Source organism: Delphinus delphis, chromosome 6 (assembly GCF_949987515.2).
Source record: "Delphinus delphis chromosome 6, mDelDel1.2, whole genome shotgun sequence".
In the NCBI taxonomy this organism is placed as follows: Eukaryota; Metazoa; Chordata; class Mammalia; order Artiodactyla; family Delphinidae; genus Delphinus; species Delphinus delphis.
In genome coordinates, this window is record NC_082688.1 from 7,091,729 (window position 1) to 7,114,426 (window position 22,698).

The 22,698-nt window shown below is 48.8% G+C and overlaps 1 protein-coding gene across 1 annotated transcript in view; it reads right to left on the reverse strand.

The window, feature by feature from the left end:
• Positions 1 to 459: 459 nt before the first annotated feature.
• NUP188 (nucleoporin 188) overlaps positions 460 to 22,698 on the reverse strand; it is a 42,993-nt gene continuing 20,754 nt past the window's right edge. Inside the window, exons 13-44 of the mRNA XM_060014008.1 lie at positions 21,391 to 21,456; positions 20,320 to 20,439; positions 19,626 to 19,752; positions 18,010 to 18,162; positions 17,683 to 17,809; positions 17,388 to 17,475; positions 17,217 to 17,293; positions 16,404 to 16,518; positions 15,128 to 15,248; positions 14,943 to 15,009; positions 14,157 to 14,285; positions 13,710 to 13,849; positions 12,465 to 12,571; positions 11,234 to 11,440; positions 10,945 to 11,114; positions 10,363 to 10,432; positions 9,889 to 9,956; positions 9,263 to 9,458; positions 6,965 to 7,042; positions 6,563 to 6,648; positions 6,175 to 6,320; positions 5,776 to 5,957; positions 4,294 to 4,494; positions 4,052 to 4,144; positions 3,531 to 3,689; positions 3,045 to 3,182; positions 2,327 to 2,401; positions 2,015 to 2,239; positions 1,757 to 1,888; positions 1,464 to 1,537; positions 1,201 to 1,330; positions 460 to 1,062 (exon numbers count right to left, since the gene is read on the reverse strand). Coding sequence (XP_059869991.1) covers positions 886 to 1,062; positions 1,201 to 1,330; positions 1,464 to 1,537; positions 1,757 to 1,888; positions 2,015 to 2,239; positions 2,327 to 2,401; positions 3,045 to 3,182; positions 3,531 to 3,689; positions 4,052 to 4,144; positions 4,294 to 4,494; positions 5,776 to 5,957; positions 6,175 to 6,320; positions 6,563 to 6,648; positions 6,965 to 7,042; positions 9,263 to 9,458; positions 9,889 to 9,956; positions 10,363 to 10,432; positions 10,945 to 11,114; positions 11,234 to 11,440; positions 12,465 to 12,571; positions 13,710 to 13,849; positions 14,157 to 14,285; positions 14,943 to 15,009; positions 15,128 to 15,248; positions 16,404 to 16,518; positions 17,217 to 17,293; positions 17,388 to 17,475; positions 17,683 to 17,809; positions 18,010 to 18,162; positions 19,626 to 19,752; positions 20,320 to 20,439; positions 21,391 to 21,456 — 4,044 coding nt within the window. The 3' untranslated portion in view covers positions 460 to 885. The remainder of the gene's footprint in view (positions 1,063 to 1,200; positions 1,331 to 1,463; positions 1,538 to 1,756; positions 1,889 to 2,014; positions 2,240 to 2,326; positions 2,402 to 3,044; positions 3,183 to 3,530; positions 3,690 to 4,051; positions 4,145 to 4,293; positions 4,495 to 5,775; positions 5,958 to 6,174; positions 6,321 to 6,562; positions 6,649 to 6,964; positions 7,043 to 9,262; positions 9,459 to 9,888; positions 9,957 to 10,362; positions 10,433 to 10,944; positions 11,115 to 11,233; positions 11,441 to 12,464; positions 12,572 to 13,709; positions 13,850 to 14,156; positions 14,286 to 14,942; positions 15,010 to 15,127; positions 15,249 to 16,403; positions 16,519 to 17,216; positions 17,294 to 17,387; positions 17,476 to 17,682; positions 17,810 to 18,009; positions 18,163 to 19,625; positions 19,753 to 20,319; positions 20,440 to 21,390; positions 21,457 to 22,698) is intronic.

Sequence of the window (22,698 nt, forward strand, 5' to 3'; positions counted from 1 at the left end):
AGCCCAGGTCAGTCTGGTTCCAGAAACTTCAAGTGGTAGCTCTGGGCTACAAGCCAGTTTTAGATTAAGGCCTGTAGCCGGGCCCAGAACTCTGTGATTAGGTCCCAAGGAGGCTAGAGGCTGGAGGCTGGTGGGCCCCACTGGCGGGCCTTCTGAAGGGAGGGGGAGGCACAGAGCTATAAACAGGAGCAGAGCTTCAAGGAAGGCTCTAGCCGGTGGTGAGCTCAGCCAGCTGTAAATGGAGGTGCGTGGTAGGGGTCGGGGGGGCGGAATCTGAGCGCCCACCCAGCACCCCCAACACCAAGACGTGAACGGAGGAATGTTCGTTAGGTCAGTGGTGGCTATCTCGCCTTCCCCAAACCTCCACTCCACTCTGGGCCCTCGGCCGAGGGAGGCGGTTCGATGCTCTGAGAGCTGGCTAGTCCTTGGGCTTTGAAGGTACACCCCACACGGTTGTGTATAAACAGTATTTTAATATTTGTATAAATAGACCACAATATTACCCAAAACTGCAAGAACAGAGCGTGGAAAACAGATTCTCAAACCCGTGCGTACAGCCTCTCCTGGTTGCACGTGACACTGGCTCCCCCATCTCTCCCCGGGGCCAGGGTCAAGTGCTGTGGGGAATGCTTGAAGGAAAGGAATACACCTCTTGGGGGCATTCTGAACATGAGACTGTGAGCGCAGCAGACTCGTGGCTCCCCGCTGTTGACCTCTTGATCTATTACAAAAATAATGCTGGGGGCTGGTGGCTGGAGTCGTGGCTACTCTGGGGAGGGTGACAGGAGCTGCTCTCAGCCCCAGACAGGCCCCTCAGGCCAGCAGCACCCCTACTGCCCAGGGCTCCCATGCAGGCTGGTGGAGAGTGGCGGCGGGCCCGAGGCCCTATCTTTGCACGTGCCGGACAAAGGCCTGCACTAGCTGGATCAGAGGCTCCTGACTCTCAGGGCTGACCTTGGAGAGAGAGGTGGACTTGCCCTGAGGTGAGGGAAGGATGCCAGCAGCAGGGGAGCTGGGGGCTCCCCGGCGGAAGTAGCGTGAGAGGCTGGAGAGCAGAGTGCTCTGCAAGAGAAAAAGCACCTGATAAGGCCCCGCGTCCCCCACCCTCAGGGCTGGCCACAGGAAGTGGGGGACTGGGACCTCCTGGGGCCCCTCCCCAGTGGCCCTGCCCCACCAGGCAGGGCCCCCTACCCATCCTACCAACTCTGAGCTGAGCTCCTGCTTCATCCGCTGCTTGTCCCGGGGGTGCACAGCCGGGTCCCTAAGGTAACGCATTGCCTGGGAGATGAGCAGGTAGAAGCAGTTCTCCATGGTAAACATCAGGAGGGACCTGGAGGAGGGCAGGTTGGGCACTGCTGCAGGGAGGGCCAAGCTGGCAGTGTGCGGTGGGCCACTGCGCCAAGAGAAGAGCCAGCCCAAGACTGCCCCAGCCCCAAACCAATCCCGGAAGGAGGCTTTCTTACTTCAGTGTTCTGCTCCCTTCTGCTTGTGTGCTGAGCCCCACTGCCTGTGTGAGAGGCTCCTTTTTCTTATCCAGCTGGAGAAAAAGAAATGGGGGTTAAAAAAATAAGGTAACAGTAACAGCTCCAACTCATTGAGAGCTTCCATTTTGCAGGGCCTACATTAAGCTATTTCATCAGTTATTCATTTAAGTCTCACGCTAATTCTTACAGGTCGGCTCTATCACACTCACTTGATGAAGGGAAGGCTAGATAAACGTGCCCACGGGAAGACTTGGGTTGAGGGGCCAACTTACCTCACCAAGCATGTTTAGGGCCACATTCACTGTGGCCAGAAGGGTCCCAAAAGAGGGGGCCACTTCGGAGTCAAAGGTGGGAGTGGTGAAGCTCAGGGCAAACAGGAAGTCGTATTCAGCAAGGTCCAGGGACTGCAAGGCAAGGCAAGACGAGAGCGATGTAGGGCCCCAGAGGGCCCAGGCAGCTCTTGGTGCAGAGCAGGGCACAGCAGAGCCTTCACGGCTCCACTGGAGGCGGGTGGCACAGGTGGCTGGTACCTGATCCAGCAGGATCTGGCACACGTCGGGGGTGAAGTGGCGCAGGGCCGCCAGGGTCCTGCTGAGGATCTTGAGGAGCCCGTACTGGACGGTGTGCAAGGCCCGCTGCTCTGAGGCCTCTGTGTCAGGAGTGGGCTGCTTGGAGGAGGAGCAGGAGGGGGCAGCTGTGGGTGGCCGCTGAGCTCGGGGGGCGACAGCCGAGGGGATGCCCTCCCCGTTTTTGTTCTGGGGAGGAGACAAGAGATGGCTGGAGCCCACGGAAGCCAGGGGTGAGGCGGTCCAGGCAGCAGCCGCGGACAAGGGCTCAGTTACCTGCAGGTAGTGCTGCAGCATCTTGCGGCTGTGCAGGAGGGAGGTACAGGCCTGGCACAGGTAGCCCAGGTTTACCTGCAGCAAACCCAGGGGAGGGGTGAGGGGGAGCCTCGAGGCAGCAGCCCAACCAACTAGACCGACCATGCAGGTCTCTATGGTAACAACGTACTTCTCCGGCCCCCTGAGCCCCTCCCTACATTCTCTAGCTCAAAATCCCACGCCACCAAGCACGCTCGACTGCAAACTGTGGGTCAACAGATGCCTGGACCGTTTCCCTGGGACCCAGCTAGATGCCAAGCACAGTATGAGGTCCTAAGTAAATAAGTAAGATGGGGATAATTTTCCCATCTTACAGAAGAAGAAAAAGGCTTAGAGAGAGGTGAAGTAACTTCGCCAAGCTCACACAACCAGCAAATGACAGGCCTGTCTGACTCCAGAGCCTGTGTTCTTTCCCTGCCCCCCTCTTCGGCTGGCTCCCAAGTCCTGTTCTAAGGGATGCGAACCAAGGTCGATCCCACAGAGCCCAGCTTCTCAACCTATGAGGCTGCCCTGTCCTGTGGAGGGAAAATTCGGCTCCAGAGGGGAGCAGTGTGAAACCAAACCCTGTGATACCTAAAGAAAAAGCCCACATTCCAGGAACAGGCCTGCGATTCACTGCCTGCCCCATCCCCTCCGAGCATTTCCCCAGACCCTTCAAGAAGCAGGTCTGAGGCCCCACCTGGACGTCCCGCATAAGCTGAGGCAGGTGGAAGTGCCACTCCTTCCTGAAGCTGGAGAGCTGCAAGAGGAAGCCCACGGTGTGGTCCGCCTCCTCCAGGCACGCCAGACTCTGCACCGTCCTCACCGCATTGAGGCACTGGGAGGGGGGACACGGGGAAGGATGGGGTGACTCAGGGACCTACCACGCCTGCTCCCGCCCTCCCGCAGGGAGGAGAGGTCCTGGGTCCACATACGCTGAGGGGGCAGCGTTAACAGGGGGCTGGACGAAGCGGTTTCTGACTAAGAGGTTTCTGTCTGAGCGGATCCCAGACCATTCCCCTCCCTCAGCAGGGCAGCCACACTGCTCGGCCTGTCAGCCAACAGTCCTCACGGCACCTCAGAAGTGGGAGCACTGGCACCGCTCAACTGCCAAGCCTCAGACCCGAACAGTCCAGACGCCCCTGAACCCCAAGCCCCGACCCCAAGGATCCCAGCGGCCCCTCACCTGTAAGGCCCGCTCCTGGTGAACCCCCACGAAGTCCAGGGCCTCGGTCAGGAAGTTGTAGCGCAGGGTTTTGAGGAGCCGCTCCATCAGGGACATGGACAGGCGGTAGACACCCGGCCAAGAGGGGGCGTCCAGCGACTTCCGAGAGGTGCCGGGCGTCTGAGACACAAACAACAGACAGAATCACGACAGCGCCGAGGAACCCAGCTGACAGGTAGAGCGGGGCCTCCTTGCAGCCCAGCAGCTGAGGCAGCCTGGCTGGTCGGAATAGAAAAGCTCCTGGAATGGACAGCAGCAGGGCCAGACGGGGTCCGAAGGCAGCAGTTACAGGAATCTAGGTTCTAGACCCGCGTCCAGCACTAACTAACTGTGTGAGCTTCTCTTGCTAGAGGTCAGTCTGGGGGCAGGGAGGATTCTGCACCATCAGTGCATTAACTAGGCCACTAAAGAGAGCAACTTCTGGGGCAAGTGAAAGCACCAAGGGGGGCTGGGGGAGGCAGTGGCAGGCCACTGGCACTCACCTGCACTGTCCCATTGGTGCTGAGCTGGTACACACTCAGGAGGGGCAAACAAATGCTCTGGGTGATGCCGGCTCCAGCCACTGCTGTGGCCCCCTGGGAGGGAAAGATGCAGAATGAGATGGAAGCTGTCACCGCAGCCGCCCCACCCAAGGGCAGGTGGAGGTCTTGGGCTGGGAGACTCACAGGCAGCATCAGAACCCACCCAGCATAAGCAAAGAGGCTCCCGCGGGCTTGCCTCCTACCTGCTGGGTGCGAGCCAGGGTAAGGAGCAGGTGCAGCGCGGCCTCAGTGAAATGCAGGTTCTGCTTCATGCGAAGGCTCACCTCCAAGGTGGTGAAGAGGGTCGGCAGGAGGGGGAGCCTGCGGGTCACCTGCAGCCACGAGTCGCCATCCTCGTCCACCTCACACAGCTCCTTGGCCAGATGCAGGCCCAGGACACACACCTGCTGGGGCCCAGGGGCAAAGATGGGTGAAAGGGAAGGAGGCAGTGCAGGGGGAGGAGGAGGGGAGGAAGAGGACGGACTGCCCCCAGTCACCCCCGCTCCGAGTGAGCCGGCTGAGACAGGACTCCAGCGCCCTCCCCACCACCCGAAACTGCCATCAAGCGGTGTCAGCGCTCCTCCCCATCCCCCCGCCCGAGCCCGCGGCTGCGTGGAGTCAAAGTGGCCTCCCCTCTAGCTGCACTATTGCAGTCACCTACTAAATGGGCCTTCATTCTCTCTGGATCCTCTCTACTCCATTCTTCATCCCAGTGGCTCTTCACACTTACTGTTGACCACGAGCCACCCAAAGTAATAATACGGTTTATACTGCGCTCCAGTATAGGCATACTTACATGTTTTCATTAAACCTACCCTTATCTCCTGCAAAGCACAGATATTTTCGTTTATGTTTTATTCAACTTCGTTTAAAAAATGCTGGTTGTGGGGCTTCCCTGGTGGCGCAGTGGTTCAGAGTCCGCCTGCTGATGCAGGGGACGCGGGTTTGTGCCCCGGTCCGGGAAGATCCCACATGCCGCAGAGCGGCTGGGCCTGTGAGCCATGGCCGCTGAGACCGCGCATCCGGAGCCTGTGCTCCGCAACGGGAGAGGCCACAGCAGCGAGAGGCCCGCGTACCGCAAAAAAAAAAAAAAAATGCTGGTTGTAACCAAATGAGCTCAGGACCCATTTATAGGTCCTGACCCACAGTTTGAAAAAGTGTTCCACACTACATCCAGCACACTTTCTAAAGTACAAATCTCATGTTTCCTCTCCCTTGCTTAAAATCCTTAAATCGTTTCCTATTTCACTTAGGAGCCAGACCAAAGACCCTGACAAGGCTGCTGGTCATCTAGCCCCCAGCTCTCCAGGCCTCACTTCATCTTGGCTCACGCCAGATGACTGTTACCCACAGCTCAGTACACGCTGTCCTTGCTGCCTGAAGCTCCCCTGCTCCCGTGGCCTGCACGGCTCTCTACCAGTTCTTTAAGTCACTGCTGAAAGGGCACTTTCTTTCTGAGTCCCTAGATGATGTGAGAACTCCATGCTGCACATTCTCCCTGTTTCACCCCTGCAGGACTTTCCACAATGGAATTCTGACACATCTCTGCACAGTCTGATTTATTAACTTTCCCCATCAGGCTGTGACTGTCTTGGTCACTAATCAGCCCCAGGGCCTGGCACAGACGAGGCAGCAGTTCATATCTGTGGATGCGTGTGGGAAGGACAGACAGGGTGCCCCCTCACCCCATCCCGCTGGTCCTTGTGCCGGGGCCGGGAGCAGTCGTCAGTTTCCATGCTGTCCTTGTCCTCTGTGGCACTGCCTGATGCCAGACTGTGGCGGGTCTGGTCGAAGAGTGCAATCACCTCTTCTTGGAGGGTCTCACAGACGTTCAGCACCAGCTGGGAGTACTGGGGGATGTCGCTCACTGCAAAGCAAACGGGAGGGGATGCTGTCATGCTCACCAAGGCATCTGTCCCATGGGAGGGGAGGAGAAAAAGAGTTTTCCTGAAGATAAGAGTTCCGAGACCAAAAACTCAAGCCTCACAGGAGAAACATCTGGCTCTGAAGTGGAGGAAGCCCTGTCCAGGCTGGCTGGCACAGGGGCCAGGAGACCGCTCCACCGGCTCCTCTCTGCCCCTCACCTCTCATCTCCTTCATCTGCAGCACCGTGATGAACGCTGAGAACACCTTGGCCTTGGTCTTCTCCATGAGTTGCTGGTCTGCCTGCAGCACTCCCTCCAGGATCTCTGTCAAGGGTCTGAGGATTTCATCCACAGAACCTAACTCACTAGAAGCAACGTGGAGAGGAGAGGGCGGGGAGAACACACCTCAGAGAAAGGCCACACACTGCCCTGCTCCCCCTCAGGATGCCTGTGGAGCAGTGAGCCTCACATCAGGTGTCTGCCTGAGTCCCGTTCCCCACGAGGGGAGCCCAGCCCATTTCACACCCACTTCCTCCCCTTCGGGAAGGGTAAGGCAAGCATCACTAAAGAGGATGGGACAGGCCGCCCCTCCTGTCACAGGGCTCACCTCTTCCACTGCCGGAGAAGAATAAGCAGCAGAGTGCACATCATGGAGCCCAGGCGGAGGCAGTTCACGGAGGCGGGGACTAGGAGCTGAGGGGAGACGGCACACAGTTAACGTCAGGCTTCCTGTGAGCTGACGAGGCGGGAAGATGTGAGCTCCGTCCGCAGGCACCTTCGGCCTCAGGCCTTTCTTTCCCAGCAGCAAGCTCACAGGGGTGGGTCACGGGGAAGAGGCCAGGGGTTGGCACGGCAGCAGCAGGCCTCTGCCTCCCACTGCAGCCTCGGGCCTCCCAGGCCGCTTGAGCCCTTTGACCTGACCACTCTTGCGGCTGCAGGCTGCGAGCAGCTATTTGACCTCGGAGACCTTCTCCCTGGGAGGAATGGGAAATCTCCCAGACACACTTACTAACGCCTTGGTCCCATCGAGCACGTCAAGAAAGAGCTGGCGACGCACTGCAGAGTCGGTCAGGTGCATTATCTCCGCCTGCAAAGGAACAGGAAAAAAACGTCTGGAAAATTTCCCAGACTCTAAAAGCCAAGAAAGGTGGGGTCCTCACCGACTCCCTGTTTAAAATGGGGCTTGAGGGCCCTGCTGTTTCTTTGTCCACCTTAGTCATGGTCAGAACCAAGCCCAGGTTCACCTCCTCCCCCTGATGACATCCTTCCTCTGCTCAGACCCTTCAAGGCTTCCCAGTGGAACCCATCTAGAAACACAAACTCCTCTACAAGGCCTGGGAGCCCCTTAGGATCTGGTCCACCTGATTTTGGTATCATCCCCGTCGTGCTCACTCGACTCCAGCCCTACAGGCCTCCTTCCTCCTCCGTGAACACACCAAGCTCTTCCCACTTCTGGACCCTTGCATCTGTGACTCTGACTGCCTAGAGCACCCTCTGGAAGGTTCCTCACACACTCAGGCCTCAGTGTGGACAGCACCTCCTCAGAGAGGGCCTCCCGACCACTCCTATCCTCCTTTAGCAGTCGCTACCATAGCATCTTCTTTTATATATAGATATTTAAAATTTTATTTATTTATTTTTGTCTGCGTTGGGTCTTCGTTGCTGCATACGGGCTTTTTTCTCTAGTTGTGGTGAGCGGGGCTACTCTTCCTTGCGGTGTGCAGGCTTCTCATTGAGGTGGCTTCTCTTTTTTTTTTTTTTTTTTTTTTTTTTGCAGTACGCGGGCCTCTCACTGCTGTGGCCTCTCCCGCCGCAGAGCACAGGCTCCAGACGCGCAGGCCCAGCGGCCATGGCCCACGGGCCCAGCCGCTCCGCGGCACGTGGGATCCTCCTGGACCGGGGCACAAACCCGTGTCCCCTGCATCGGCAGGCGGACTCCCAACCACTGTGCCACCAGGGAAGCCCGAGGTGGCTTCTCTTGATGCGGAGCACGGGCTCTAGGTGCACGGGCTTCAGTAGTTGTGGCTCGTGGGCTCTAGAGTGCAGTCTCGGTAGTTGTGGCGCACGGGCTTAGTTGCTCCGCAGCATGTGGGAGCTTCCCGGACTGGGGCTCAAACTTGTGTCCCCTGCATTGGCAGGCGGATTCTTAACCACTGCGCCACCACGGAAGCCCTACCACAGCGTCTTTCAAGTGAACTACCACAATCCCAAACTATATTTCTTTGTAAATTTGTTCACAATTTGCCTCTCTCATGGATCAAAGACTGTATTTGCCTTATTCACTGCTGCATCCCGGTGCCTGGCACACAGTAAGCATTCCATTACTATCCATTAAATGAATGAATGATCAATATCCTGGACTAAACCAGATAGGTTTCCTAGGGGAAAAGAGGATGGTGAGATTTTCAGAGCTGCAATTCAAGAACTGCTGCCCAGGTAGGACCTAAAAGGCAGGTGACACACAAATTACTGCCTGGGGAATCAATCACTCCCCCAAGATGGCTGAGCCTTTTAGTGTGTCTACAGTCTCAGGGGTCCAAAACCACTCTGCCACAGCCAAGCTCCAAGGCTGTGGGCAGTCTGGCACTAAGGAACAAGTCATGGAAGATGTAAGAGTGTGCCTGGAACAAAGGGCATCTATTAAGCTGAAGTTAGTAATGAAATCAAGATAGTAATCTGGATTCCCTAAGGCAAAATAGGTCAATATCAAGTCCTTACTCCACAGCATGGCATTGTCAAAGAGCACGCGCCAAGGAAAAATGCAAATTCTTCCCAAACGTTAACTCTCTCTCTAAAAACCAATGCTCTGTAGACACACGTTGCAGAGACAATGGCCTCTGTTCTTTTTCTAAGAAGCCCAGGAAATGCCGTTTCTAGAACCAAGGAAAACCAACTGTTCCCTAGAGAGGGTACTGCTGCAGCCGTTGTAGCTACCTGCTGACTAGTCAACAAATATGTACTTAGCGTCCACAGGGCACACAGCATGAGAAGGCCAACTATCCACGTGCACAAGAGGTGGATGAATGAAGGGAGCCCCTGGACCTATCCAGGGCTGCAAAGGTGGCTATAGGAGGGTTTCATGAATGTCTGAAGGGATTTAAAATGACTTCTCTGCACTTTCTTTAAGGGTCTCTTGTTTGCTCCAAAGCCCTCAAACACCCCATATTTGGCACAGAACCTGTTACATTTTAGCTCTCAGAGAAAAATCCTGATTCATTCTTTATCCCAAGGGGCTGTATCTGCTAGGCATCCCAGCATATCGTTGCTAGGATACCAAAGTGAAAACCACACCCCAGGAGGTTCTTACGTGACTGGTGGCGATGATGAGAAACATCCTCCAGGCGGAGACCAGCATCTGATACTCTACCAGGGAGGTGCAGCTGCTGCCCTCTGTGTCAGCCGTGTGACCTGCCAAGGACTTGACATACCCTGACCAGTAGGCAAAGCGTTTCTCGCTGGAAAATTTCTCGAGTGTATCTTTTAAAGACTGGTCTAATGAGCCCCTATGGTGCCGAGAAAAACAAAACCTACAGTTAGGTTTTAAAAGCAGATGGGAATGTGATGGGCACAGACCGTTGCTGAGGCAGAGAAAACCACCTCACATGGGCTTAAAAGCAGACAGCTCCCAATCAGCTCTGATGTGTGGGGCTCACACTTCTTGCTCAGCATAACGGATTAGGCTGAGGCCTTTTCTAGGATTCCTCCTCCATAAAATCCCAAGCACATGGAGTTTGCTTCACAATAACTCTTTCTGACAATCATAAATGCCATCAATGGACTGGCCAGGGACACAGACCAGTGGCCCTCCATAAATGGCTCCAAACCAGCTCTCTCCTCTGCCTTGGCTCATACAGCCGTGCCCTCAGCCGTAGACTACCATGGTCCCCCCGCCACAAACCTCTAATTAAAATCTCAAAAGGGGAAAGGACTCACTTAACTACATAGTATATCTCCAAGCAAATTATCTTCATGATTAGGGCACAGGTTTCCAGGATGCTGGGCTGTGGAGGGGGAGAGCAGAGAATCATGAGAACCTCTCCCCTGGTGCCCCGCCCTCCCACAAGGAAACAGAGCAGGGACCCGACACTAGAAAACGAGAAAGCACATTCCCTGTCGAATGTGAGTGGGCATCTAACTAGCAAGAGCAGAAGCATCAGGTCCACAGTGTCTCCAAGTGAGCAGAGACCACAGAGCCAGCAACACAGAGCAGGGCATGCCGCTCTCCTTCCCAGTGCAAGACAGCAAAGGAAGAGGAGGCAAGCACTTCTGTGAGAGAGAAGTTTCTAGTGAAGAAAACATTCTGGTTGTTTAATTAGGGGAGGAGTCACTTTCCACAGCTCAGTCTCACAGCCCAGCCTTGACTCCCAGGGACTTTCAGTCACTGTCCCTCCCTCCACCACTGCTCACCTCGGATGTTTCTGAGGGAGGAGAAAGGGTTCCAAATAGTGGACTGGTTAAATTCTCCCAGAACTTGGGTCTAAAAAGAAAATACGTGTTGGCAATCACATGTTCTCTTACCCGGTCCCTTCTCCTCTCTCCACCTCCCCTTGGTGGTTACTTCCCCACATTTTATCGCTCCCACAACCCTAACATCTGCTGCCTGGGCCGCTTGCTCCTACATAAACATCAAGGGTTCCATGGACAAAACAGGCTCCAAGAGAAGAGCGTGCTCCATTCAGTCCAATGGCTTGAGTGAGCCACTCTCATCTGAATCTACCGTTTCTCACGAACAATGGTTTTGGGGGGTTGGCAGAAGGCAGAAATGCAAAAGGTGGAAACTCTAAGGTAAACACATCAGAGTAAAGGTTACACCTGCTGGTGGCAGCTTTAAAAAGAGAATAAACTCCCACACACCGACCCAAGCACTAAGCACTTTTATGCATGTGCCCAGGGACCTGTCACAACAAATCTCTCAGAATGACTGTTACCCCATCTTACAGACAAGGACATGAGCTCTGGAGGTTAAGTAACTCCTGGAGACAGACTCACTTGGTTCTGAGGACCAGCATGGCACTGTCCCGACGGTCCTGCCACAGGGCATGCAGAAAGGCAATGGCTGCACGGTGCAGCAGCGGTGGACACCAGTAGCGATCCTGCTGCTGGGAATCAATCAGCTCCAGCACCACATGGAGACAGCTCCACACCCCAAGGCTGAATTCCTGCAAGAGGGGCAGGTGAGAGTTCAGCCCCACAGCTTCTGCCATCAACTGGACCCGCAGAGTCCAGCACCCACCTCCCAGGGAGCCATCTCCCAGCTTCATCCCAGGTGCAGGCTCACCTTGGAGCCATCACTGCCATCCTTCACCTCCAGATTCAGAAACAGTTCAATGAGGCCTGGCTGCGTCTCTACGGCAACTGTGAGGAATTCCAGAATCATGACTTTGATGCGCATGTCCTCAATCTTGCTCTGCAGTCGGGTCAGGAAGGCATCGCGGATGGCAGCCGCATCATTGCCCAGGCAGGCATATACTGACATTGGGGCCACCTGGTGGAGACCGGGACACACAGGCTTAGAGCTCTACCTCCAGAGAAACCTCAACAGACTCCTGAAGAAAGGTGCTGAACAACTCTCGGAAAATGCCAGAAAGGGAAACATTCAGATGGATAGCTCTGGGTCAAAAGAGACATCATTCCAAACTACAGCAAAAGATGCCCAACGATTCCCAGAAGAAATAATAATCAACATAAAAAGATGCATAACCTCTCTCATGGTTAAATAAATGCAAAGTTAAAAAAAAGATATTGATTTGTCTATTAGATTAGCAAAGATTAAAAAACTGATGAAGCCACTGTGGCAAGGATACAAGACTTGGGTTTTAGGAGCATAAACTGTTACAATCCTTTTTGGAGGGTAATTTCAAAATTTCTAATAAAAATTAAAATGCCCATTGATATCTAATTTTTAGGAACTGTAAACAAAAGTTTACAGAGTTCTATGGATAAGAATGTTCACTACAGCACTGTTTAACACTAAGACAGAAAACAGTCCAAATAAATTAGGAGGCATCCATTCTATGGCATGCCATGCAAGCATTAGAAAATGAAGTAGCTCCAAATGTGCCCACACGGCAAGACTGCAGGATATCGTGTTAAGTGAAGAAAGCTGGACACAAAACAGTACGTATCATGGAATTCTGCTTTTGGAAAGAACAAAAGCTCACACCAAACATCCCTTAATATATAAGCACAGATAAAAAAAAATCTGGAGAAATGAGTACCAACCTGCTCATAGGAATTCTTGGAATGAGGAGATCATAGGGTACCTTAACTTTCTATGTTACATTTATCTGTAACATTTAAATAAACATTTTTAAATGAATTTGTATGTCTTTTATAAACGGGGGAAAAAAACACCTCTCATAAAACACAATTTGCGTGCGTGTGTGTGTGTCTTTATGGCTACATCACTTTAAAAGTCCAAGTTAGCTACTTCTCTTGGGAGAAAGCAAGAGTGGTCTCAAGCACAAAGTCAGTTTTCTGGGGCTTTGACTTGTTAGGTGGGATCCTACCGTGGCCAGACGTTTCAGTAGCTGGATGGCAAGACGTGGCAAAGCAGGGTCATGTTTGTGGTAGATGTATTTGGCAAGAACAGCAATAAGGTTGTTCCCATGGGCACCTGAAGAAGTACAGGAAACAGTTTAGACACCAAAGCATGCCTGATTCAAGCTCTTAAGAGAGCCTTCTGTTCAAAAAGGCTCATATATGTGAGGGAATTTACTCTCAAGTACTTGGAGGGCCAGAGCAAACCTAGGTGGCTGTATCATCCTCTTTTTTCAGTAGCCAAGGGGACAGGCAGGATTGGGGGTAAACAGCTCAATCCAATTCATTAAGAGCAGAAAAAGAGGGACTTCCCTGGCGGCGCAGTGGTTAAGAATCCGCCTGCCAATGCAGGGTTCACGCGTTCAAGCCCTGGTCCAGGAAGATCCCACATGCTGCGGAGCAACTAAGCCTGTGTGTCACAACTACTGAGCCTGCGCTCTAGAGCCTGTGAGCCACAACTACTGACGCCCACGTGCCTAGAGCCCACGCTCCGCAACAAGAGAAGCCACCTCAGTGAGAAGTCCGCGCACTGCACAAAGACCGAACGCAGCCAAAAATAAAAAAAAAATAGATTAAATAAATTTTAAAAAAAAGAGCAGAAAAGATACATTTTTAAGAAAACAGCATGTTAACAAATAGGTTAGGAAAACCTAACCACATTAAAGCATCACATTAAAGCATGACACTGAAATGCTAAAAGTCCCAAAATGATACAGCCCGAAAAAGGTCAGAGACATTACCCAAACGCCTACTTGAAAACGAGGAAACTGGGTCCCAAAGAGATTAAATGAGTAGTTTAAGGTCAAAGAGTAATAAAGGTCAATACTAAACAGGTACCAGGTTTTATAAGTAGTAATTTAATCTTCATTATAATCTCATAAGGTAGATACTGCTATTATCCCCACTTCATAGACGAGAAATCTGAAGTAGAGTTGTTTAATTACGTGCCCAAGGTCAAAGCTGGTTGAAGTCAGAATTTGAACCTAGACAGTCTAACTTTGAACATGTGTTCTTTACTATTATTCTGTCATCAATAGGAGGAAGAGATGAAGTATGATACAGTCTTCTTATTTCTAAGTCCAGGATGGGAACTGGTGATCACTCCCAAATTTCCTCAAAGAGTTCCATCAGAAAATATTGTTGACCTCTAAAAACACAGCCTGAAGTATGTACTTATGGGCAGAAATGCTGCTGAGTGGAAGAAAATTACATACCATGTTGTGTGAGAGCCTGTTCCAGGGGGGATACCACATTAGAAGGAGGTTTCAGCCGAATAACATTGTTGGTGACGGAAAATGCCAGTTTCACCGTCTTGATCAGCAGCTGGCCCTGCCCCTGGCCCTCTGCCCCATCACTAGGGTGCCAAATGGAAACCAAAGTTGATTCAGACAATATGACTTCATTCGCAATACATGTGCTCTCATGAATTAGATTCCAACAATAATCCCAGAGTTCAACAGCTTCTTTTAGAGGCCCCAGTCCAAACTAGGAGAGAGGAGGAGCAATCAACTCCCTTTGCTATGTGCCAGTCTACAGAGCAGCCACTAGGTTATACAAAGGCTATGCCCTAGGAAGAACAAGGTTGTCTTTCTAATGCTAAAGTTCGTACAACATGCAGGCACAATAAAGATAAATGGGGGAAGGTGGCAAGGGAGGCCCACCTGCGGGGCTGAGCAGCCATCACCATGTCGATAGTGTCCACGCCAATGCCCATGATATTGATCACAGTCTGTCCTGCTTCCGTATAGGCCAGGCTGCAGATGCAGAGAGACTGCAGACTGGGGGTATGACTGGAAGACAGACATGTTCTGAGTTACCGGGGAGCTGCCAAATTTACTACTGGAAGGAAAGGGTATTGTCCAAACCTAAACAATTGGACATTAGTGATACAGATCAGCTCTCGCTGCCAGAGGAAGCCACTCTGATTCCTTTCCTTAAATAGACCCTGAGAAACAATCTAAATGTCCATCAATTAATGGATATGCTTACTGAAATGAATCATTATTAAGCCATACAATGGAATGCATGGAACCATTAACACAAGACAGATCTATATGCAGTGGCACAGAAATAAAAGGTACAGTTAGTACAAGCAGAGGAAAAAACCTAGAAGATACACATTAACTTGTTAACAGTCCTGTTTCCCTATGAACATGCATAATTTTTGTAAAGGTCATAAAAAAGGTCTGTGTGTGTGTGTGTGTGTGTGTACAATTTCACTGGGAACAACCTTGTTCCCATTTCATTGGCTCTTCTCTCCTCATAGGGAGAAAGGAGAAACAGCCTGGTGGAAAGCAAGTCAGAACCCAGGAGCACTGAGCTCTGGGCCTAACCAAGTTGAGTACTCTGGAAGAATGAGCTAGCTCTGCACAGCAGAAGCCTGTGTCTTCCCTTGCGGACTGGCAGCATCCGAGAGTACCGAGCTCTAGCAATCACCCGCCTCCTACCTGCTGTGCAGGTCTGTCTCATGACACAGGTTCAGTATTGCATGAATCAGCTCCAGGATCAGGCTACCTGGACTCCAGAAAAGACAGAGGAATGACGCGGCCTTGTGTGATGAACCTTATCCCAAGAGAGAAAAATCCAGGGAACCAGCAATTCCTCCCATCTTCCCTGCCCACGCTTTCCTTACCAATCTGTTCTCTCACTCCGTGGGAGTTGTACCGCCACTTGTGGTAACTCGGCAGCATCTCCTTCAGCACAAACATGACACAGGGCACCAGCCCTTGGCTCTGGGTACTACCAAGCTGCCCCTACAAGAAACCATGCTGTGAAGGTTTATGCCACTTAAAGGTAAGTCATTTTGTCACTAGAGATTTAACTCCAAAAGCATAGGTCCAAATAGGTCCAAAGGAAATCTGGGCAAACCTTGGCCATCAGTGGAAAAAAAAAAAAAGAAACATCAGAATACTCTAGTTCAACTGAATCCAAGTTGTAGGTTTCTCTAGAACAGAGAAAGGGACTAAAAAGACAATTTGACAATGTCACAAAAGGCACCTACAAGAAAGAGAGGGATGAAGGCTAAATCTGAGCAGAAGAGAGGTCTATCTTAAACACAGAGGATATAGGACTGTTGATGATGGAGAATGCCAGTTTCACTGCCGTGATCACCAACCACCCCCAACCTCTACCCCATCACTCGGATATCAGAAAGGAGATCTGACGGTCCAAATTCTTTGTCCTAATATTACTTGTTACCATCAGCTTCCTTATCTTAAAAATGGGGCTTCTTTATATAAACATCAATATCTATATCCCTACCTCTACATAGGATTATTTCTATCTTTTTAAGCACTCACTGATTGACTGACTCCTGCAGGCAGGAAGTGTGCTGAGTATTTTGCATGTGTGGCCCTCTCAACAACTCCATGAGGCAGAGATATTTATCATCCCAGTTTAGAGAGGTTCTAAGAAATTCAATACTTGCCCAAGGTCATGCAGCTAGTAAGTGGTCAACCTGAAAAGTAAACCTAATTCTGACTCCAAAATCTATGCTACACAAGTATTTTTCAAAGAGAGCTGTGACCCATTAGTGGATTGTGAGATAACTTATTAGAAAACATCTGAGTGCATCTTGCATAATAAAAGTAGTGTTGCACTGTGAAACTCTGCTTTAGAAGTAAACATACAATGTGTATCCTGGGATATAATGTAATGTGTACATATTACCCTGGGCTCTGTCAAAATAGCTTGCGAGTTGCTGCATTATACCATACAGCCTCTGAGTATTAAATAAGTTAACACAGATAAAGCATCTACTACAGAATCTGGCACACAATAAATACTCAATACACAGAAAACTGTCATCACCATAACCTCAGGACAACTGGTCTAGCTGAAAACAAAATGACTACAGTAGCTGGGGGCAGGGAAACTATTTCAGATGCTTCTATCTGATTAGATTTTACCTTGACAAGAGTGGTGATCAAGCGCAGAAAGGCAACAGTGACTCCATACTCGCCCTGGGGCTGTTCACTATTCATCAAGAGGTTTCCATACCCTCCAGCATTCATCCCCTCAGCACTGGGAAATGACAGAGAGGCAGAGGGAAAAAAAGGTTTCAAAAAATTATAATCACAGAGCATTCTTCTTATTATTTAGATGGCTTGGGCATAAAACAGGAAAGCTCTGCAAAGGAATTAATCAAATCTAGGCTATTTAATACCCAGGGTAAGCATTAAAGACTTTATTGATATACAACCTCAAAAGTGAAAAATCAAATAAACATGAGGAAAACATCCTCGTCTTGTAAGCAAAAGAAAGCAAGGAGAGAATGTTCAGGTAGTAAGATGGAGCCTGTGTATTAATAACTGGTCTACCAGGCAAGCTCGAGTGGCCATGAATCAAGGAAAAGTACAGAGTGACTATGGCTTAAAAAGGGGAAGTTGAGCCTCTGGATCCAGAAACCTCTGGACTCTCTAGACTGGAAAGTTAACTCCCACGTACCTAAAGTGAATGAGAAATACCTTTCTCTCTCTGTCTCTCTCTCTCAGGCTTTGAAGACTGTGAACCATCAGTGCTGGCCTAAGAGGAAAGCAGCCTCTGTGCCCCAAGTCCCATCACCTCTTTTGCCTTGCCCCCACTCATTTCCGGTGAGAGGGCTGAACAGACAAGGAGCAAACGGGCAGAGAAGCATCTTTAAAACTAACGAAGCTAGCTTAGATCTGAAATGTATATGGTACGCCCAGGGAATATACTCTAATCCCTAAGACCTGGCTCACCTAATCATCTGACTCATGTTGGAGACCTGGTGGGCCACGAAAGGTAAAAAGCCTGTGTGACGAAGATCAGTCCAGACCTGAGAAGGGAAAAGAAGAGTCAAATGTCCATGTGTCTTCAGGTATACACCAAGCGTGACGTTTTTCGGCTGTTAGGAAGACTTGGTGTCTCACCTTTGCTGGGTTCCGGGCAGCCAGAACGGTCAAGCAATTGACACAAGAAGCAATGACATCCACAGGCCGGGAGATCACGGTTGTTAACCTGGTTGGAGAACAGTGCACTGTACTCAGTAAAATGAATAATACGACTTGTTGCATCCCAAGTATTTTCCAGTTCTCTTCCCAAATCCCTCCTGGCAGCAGGGATGTGAAAACAGGAAAGCCCTCGGCTGGGGATAGATACCACACCAGGGCTGTCCACAGTGGAACACGTGCAGACTTTAGCCCAGCGGAGTTACCAGATACTGACCGCTGCAGCAGCATGTAGATGCGGGACGTGATGGGCAGGAGACAGTCTGCTATCGACAGGTCTGTACTGATGACCTTATGGACCAGATCAATGATGGGTCTGACCCGCTGGCAGTGCTGAATCACATCTGAGGGGGAAGGAAGCTTGTGATCTCAATGAAAACAATTCCTTTAAGATCACTGAGCAGTCTCTGAGACCCAGATGAACAAATTATGCTAATCACAATCTGGAAGGTTCTGAATCTTATCTTGAAATTCTCTATCTTCCAAATCCTCTAAGCATGTCCATTTTTCTTCCCACAGAGATGTCTCCCAAAGCTGACCTCACCTGCAGTGGAAACAACATGAAGCAGCATTTCAATCTCACAGGTGAAGAGGGTCCAGCTGCTATAAGAGTATTCCCAGCGTACCAGGTAGGCCCTATCGTCCAACATTACTTGGCCCACAGTGCCTTGAGGTATGCGAAGGTTGGTCTGACCCCCTAAGGAAGGGAGAGAGAGAAATTAGTCTAATAGGAAGAGGTGACTCCTGTAACAGACAGCAATATTTAATCACTCAGAGATGCATAGTTTCTCTTCCTAGTATCCAACACTGCTACAGCTTTTTCCATTAAAAAGAAAAAGAAAAACAAAACCCCTCTCTTGTCATTGGGGAAGTGACTCTTTCCATGTGTCTGAAAAACAGCTGAGTGCAGAGTGGTTCTCCACTCAAATGATGACTATAGGAAGACCACCTTATGGGACAGTAGGTGCCTGGGTGACTGGGTAAGTCAGTAATGATGCCGAGATTAGGACAGTAAAGCTGTTACTCTTATACACTGCCAGTAGGAAAGGAAATTGCTACAACATTTTTCTACAACTTAATTTGACATTACCATTCAAAACTTTTTATTATTGTTTTTAAATTGTGGTAAAAAATACATAAAATATACCATCTTAACCATTTTTAAGTGTTCAGTCCACTGGCATTAAGTACATTCACATGGTTATGCAACCATCACTACCATCCACCCAAAGAACTGTTTTCATCTTGCAAGACTGAAATTCTATACCCATTAACCAATAATTCTCCATTACCCCATCCCTCAGCCCCTGTGACCACCATTCTCCTTTTGTCTCTGTAAATCTGACTACTCTAAGTACCTCATATGAGTGGAACAGTGTTTGTTCTCTTGGGACTGTCTTATTTCATTTAGCATCGTGCCGTCAAGGTTCACCCTTGTTATAGCATGTGTCAGAATTCCTGTTCTCTTTCAGGCTGAATAATATTCCACATTTTGGCTCTTAGGAAGACTTGATGTCTCACCTATATATACCACATTTTTTAAAAACCGTTTCATCTGTCAGTGGACATGCATTTAAAAATTTTATTGTATATACCCTTTTACCCACAATCCCACTTTGGGGATTCTATATACTAAAAATAAAAGCACTAGTATATAAAGATATATGTCCCCAAAGCAGCATTGTTTATAGTTGCAAAAACCTGACACAGCCTAAATGTCCTCTGGAAGGGAAAAGATAAAAAATTATGGGACATCAAGAATAATTACATAGTTACTAAAAAGAATGAGTCAGATCCACATATAATAAAATCAGTTTGCAGAATGAATTTTGAAAGAACACAGAATGTGCAAAAGGACACACACCAAACTCTTAACGTTAATCATCTGATGGAGACAGGTCTAAAGAGAGATTAGCTTTTTAAAATGTATCTCTGCATTGTTTCCCTTGTTATAATGAACATGCATTATTTTTGAAGTAAAACAATCTAAAGATGGAAAAAAGTGAGAAACTAACTAATAATTTATTAGCAAATCAACAAGCACAGTGGAGAGGAGAAGGACCTGCTATAAAGGCATGCAAGTGAAGCATTAAAACAGCAGTAAGGTCCACACAGAGACCATGGAAAAGAGACAGCTGAACCAGGGTCTGCCTATCTTACCAAGAGGGTAAAGGAGTTTGGGTGTTTGCCTCCGCCAGAGAGTTCCGTCTTCATGGGAGATCACATCATGGGGCTTGTGCTTATAAAGTTCATTGTAGAAAGACATCTTATCCAAGAAACTATACACCTGCCAACACACAGAAAAAAAAACTCAGCCACACATTTACCAGGGGGACATTTAAGGGGTCTTTCCCATCTGCTTTTCTGCTCTTTCAGCCAGACTGTGTGGTCAGCCAGACTGTGCTGACTCTCAAACTTCTTACAAACCCATCCCTGTGACTCTTCTTAGACTTGCCTCTGCACTCCTTGTCAAATCCTTATTATTCTTTAACACCCAAGTCAAGGCCCCCCTCACTCCACACAGAGTTGCCTCTCCTGAACAGTATGGTCTTTACCACTCAGATGACATTAGTTACATACCACCTGGCTTTATTACTTATTTCTTAGACCCCTTACTCTCTTCCATCTAGATACTAAGGGACTTCACATTTTGTCTCACTCCCAAAATATCTACAATAGGTACTTAATAAAAAGATTTAAATTTAATTTTATAGAACTGATGCACTATCTTTGACATTTTTCATTCAACCTCAGACTAATTCTTGCCATGGCAATGAAATTTCAATGTGGAAAGCAAAAAGGATTCCTAAAAAACATCTCCTACTCTATTTAGGCATCTAACTGAATAACGTACCTTCTTGGCAGTAGACTTCCCTGATACGAGGGCTTGTAGCAATTGCAGGAGTGGGGAGAGGAGATGGGGAAACATTCCACATACACTGTCCAGAATGATCCCAAGACCAGAGGTTGGCTCCTATGATGGAAGAGTAGAAGTCACCGACCTTCACATTATCCACGGATTACCACATCTCTGAACTGCCCAGCAATCATAAGGAAGAGTAAAATTAATCCTTTGCTTTAGGCAGACATCATTCCTCTCTAATAATTTAAGACTTCCACGTTTCCACTGAAAAAGGCTATCAACAACTGATTGAGTCAGGACCTGAGGAGAGACTACTGCTGCCTCCAGTGACCTCTGCCGTCCTCTCCATAGGAAAACACCATTCACCTATGCATGACCTGTTTCCACTAATGTGAAAAGCACCCACAACATGTCAGCAGATAGCACCAAACACACGAGCAACACATCCTCAACCTGAATATTGCTTCCCACCGGATTCTCCCTGGAACACTGATTCTGTAAGACTGGATAGCATCTCAGGAAAAAGAGGATAAGATATAAAGGCAAATCAGTCAGGCCACAGTTTAAGGGAAAACAGATTTATTCATTAGCTGGACCTTGAGCCTTGAGGCCGTCAATGGTAAGACTAAGTACTGGTGAGAAACTGTTCTCTCCAAAGCCATATTCTTACTCTAAACCTGTTACAATATTCTGAAATCTCTTAAGACACAATTACAATCGCCCAGTGGTACGTTCAGGAGTTAATAGCACTACTGTTGCCTGAGTCTCTCAATGTAAAAAAAGACTTGATGGGTAGGAGAGAGAACACACTGGTTAATAATGTGGACTAGGGACTCAAGTCAGACAGAACTAGATCTTGATCCTGACTGTCTAGCTGTGACTAGCTTGGGCAAATCACTTCACATCTCCGAGCATCACATTTCCTCACACGCAAAATGGTGATGATAATAATATGAGAAAATAGACTTAAAAGCTTAGTATAAGACCTATCGCAAAGTAAGTGTTTAATAAATTCTTCTGCTACAGAGAATACCGTAGCATGGCTCCCTCTGACATACTTACTGTTCCCCAGAACAGTTCTGGAAGAGAAGGGTCTGCCAGGACTTCACATGCTGTGTCGATTACATCCTGTTGGGGAGGGAAAAAGAAAATGCTTATTTTCCCTAGTTGAACCAGTCCATCTTTTTTTAACTGTTAAAATAAAAACATGAATAATACCTTCATATAGTATGTCAGAAAGAATTCTGGGATTAAAAAGTAAGAGATGGGGCTTCCCTGGTGGCGCAGTGGTTGAGAGTCAGGCTGCCGATGCAGGGGACACGGGTTCGTGCCCCGGTCTGGGAGGATCCCACATGCCGCAGAGCGGCTGGGCCCGTGAGCCATGGCCGCTGAGCCTGCGCGTCTGGAGCCTGTGCTCCGCAACGAGAGAGGCCGCAGCGGTGAGAGGCCCGTGTACCGCATAAAAAAAAAAAAAGTAAGGGATGTAATCTTAATCTGTTGTATGATGTTAGGCAAATTAACCTTTCTGAACTTCAAATTCTAAAATGGTGAAACTATTATCTGCTTCACAGTGTTGTCATAAGGATTAAATGAGATAATGTACGAGAAAATGAACTGTAAAGTTTAAAACGCCATGTAAATGTCAGGTACTACTAGATTCAGCTAAACTATGCTCCTAGAGGTCAAGAATACGCCTTTTTAAATTTTTCATCCCCAGCACCTGGCACAGAGTTTGGCACACACTGGGAATCTAGTGAAGGCTTATGAAATGATTTATTGAAAAAATTCCAAGTACTAGGACACCTGTAACCTCAAAATGTTAACACCAATCCTCCAGGCATATAGTAGGGTCCAAATGTGACCAGAATTTTGGCAAAGGACACAAAGCTTGTTCTATGCTCCTAGAGCTTTGGAAATTGAGTCTTTCAATTAACACCTTTTCTCTCCAATGATAAGAAATATTCATTTTCATCAACTTAATCAATTTCTTCAATTTCCAAAATAAGTCACTCATCGTAAATGAATAAAATGACTTAGTTATAAAGAACTCCTCAAATATCATTTCCCACTGAAAGGAACCAGGGCTCCTTGGAGAAATGGCAGATTCCAAGTCTGGGGCAAGAATCTTCTAAGATAATCCTGCAAGATTTTGTCATATCAGAAAGCAACAGAGCTATCAAAATGTGTAAGAGAAATGTCAAACAGATTCAGAAGCTAATCTGAAAAAGCTCTTACTGGCCAAAGATGGGGCAACCTGAGCCTAAGAATACTAACTGTAGAAAAATAACAAACAAAAAAAAAAATGAGAAAAGAATAATGACTGCAATGAATTAAAACACAGCTAATATGTTTAAATCCATGAGTTCACAA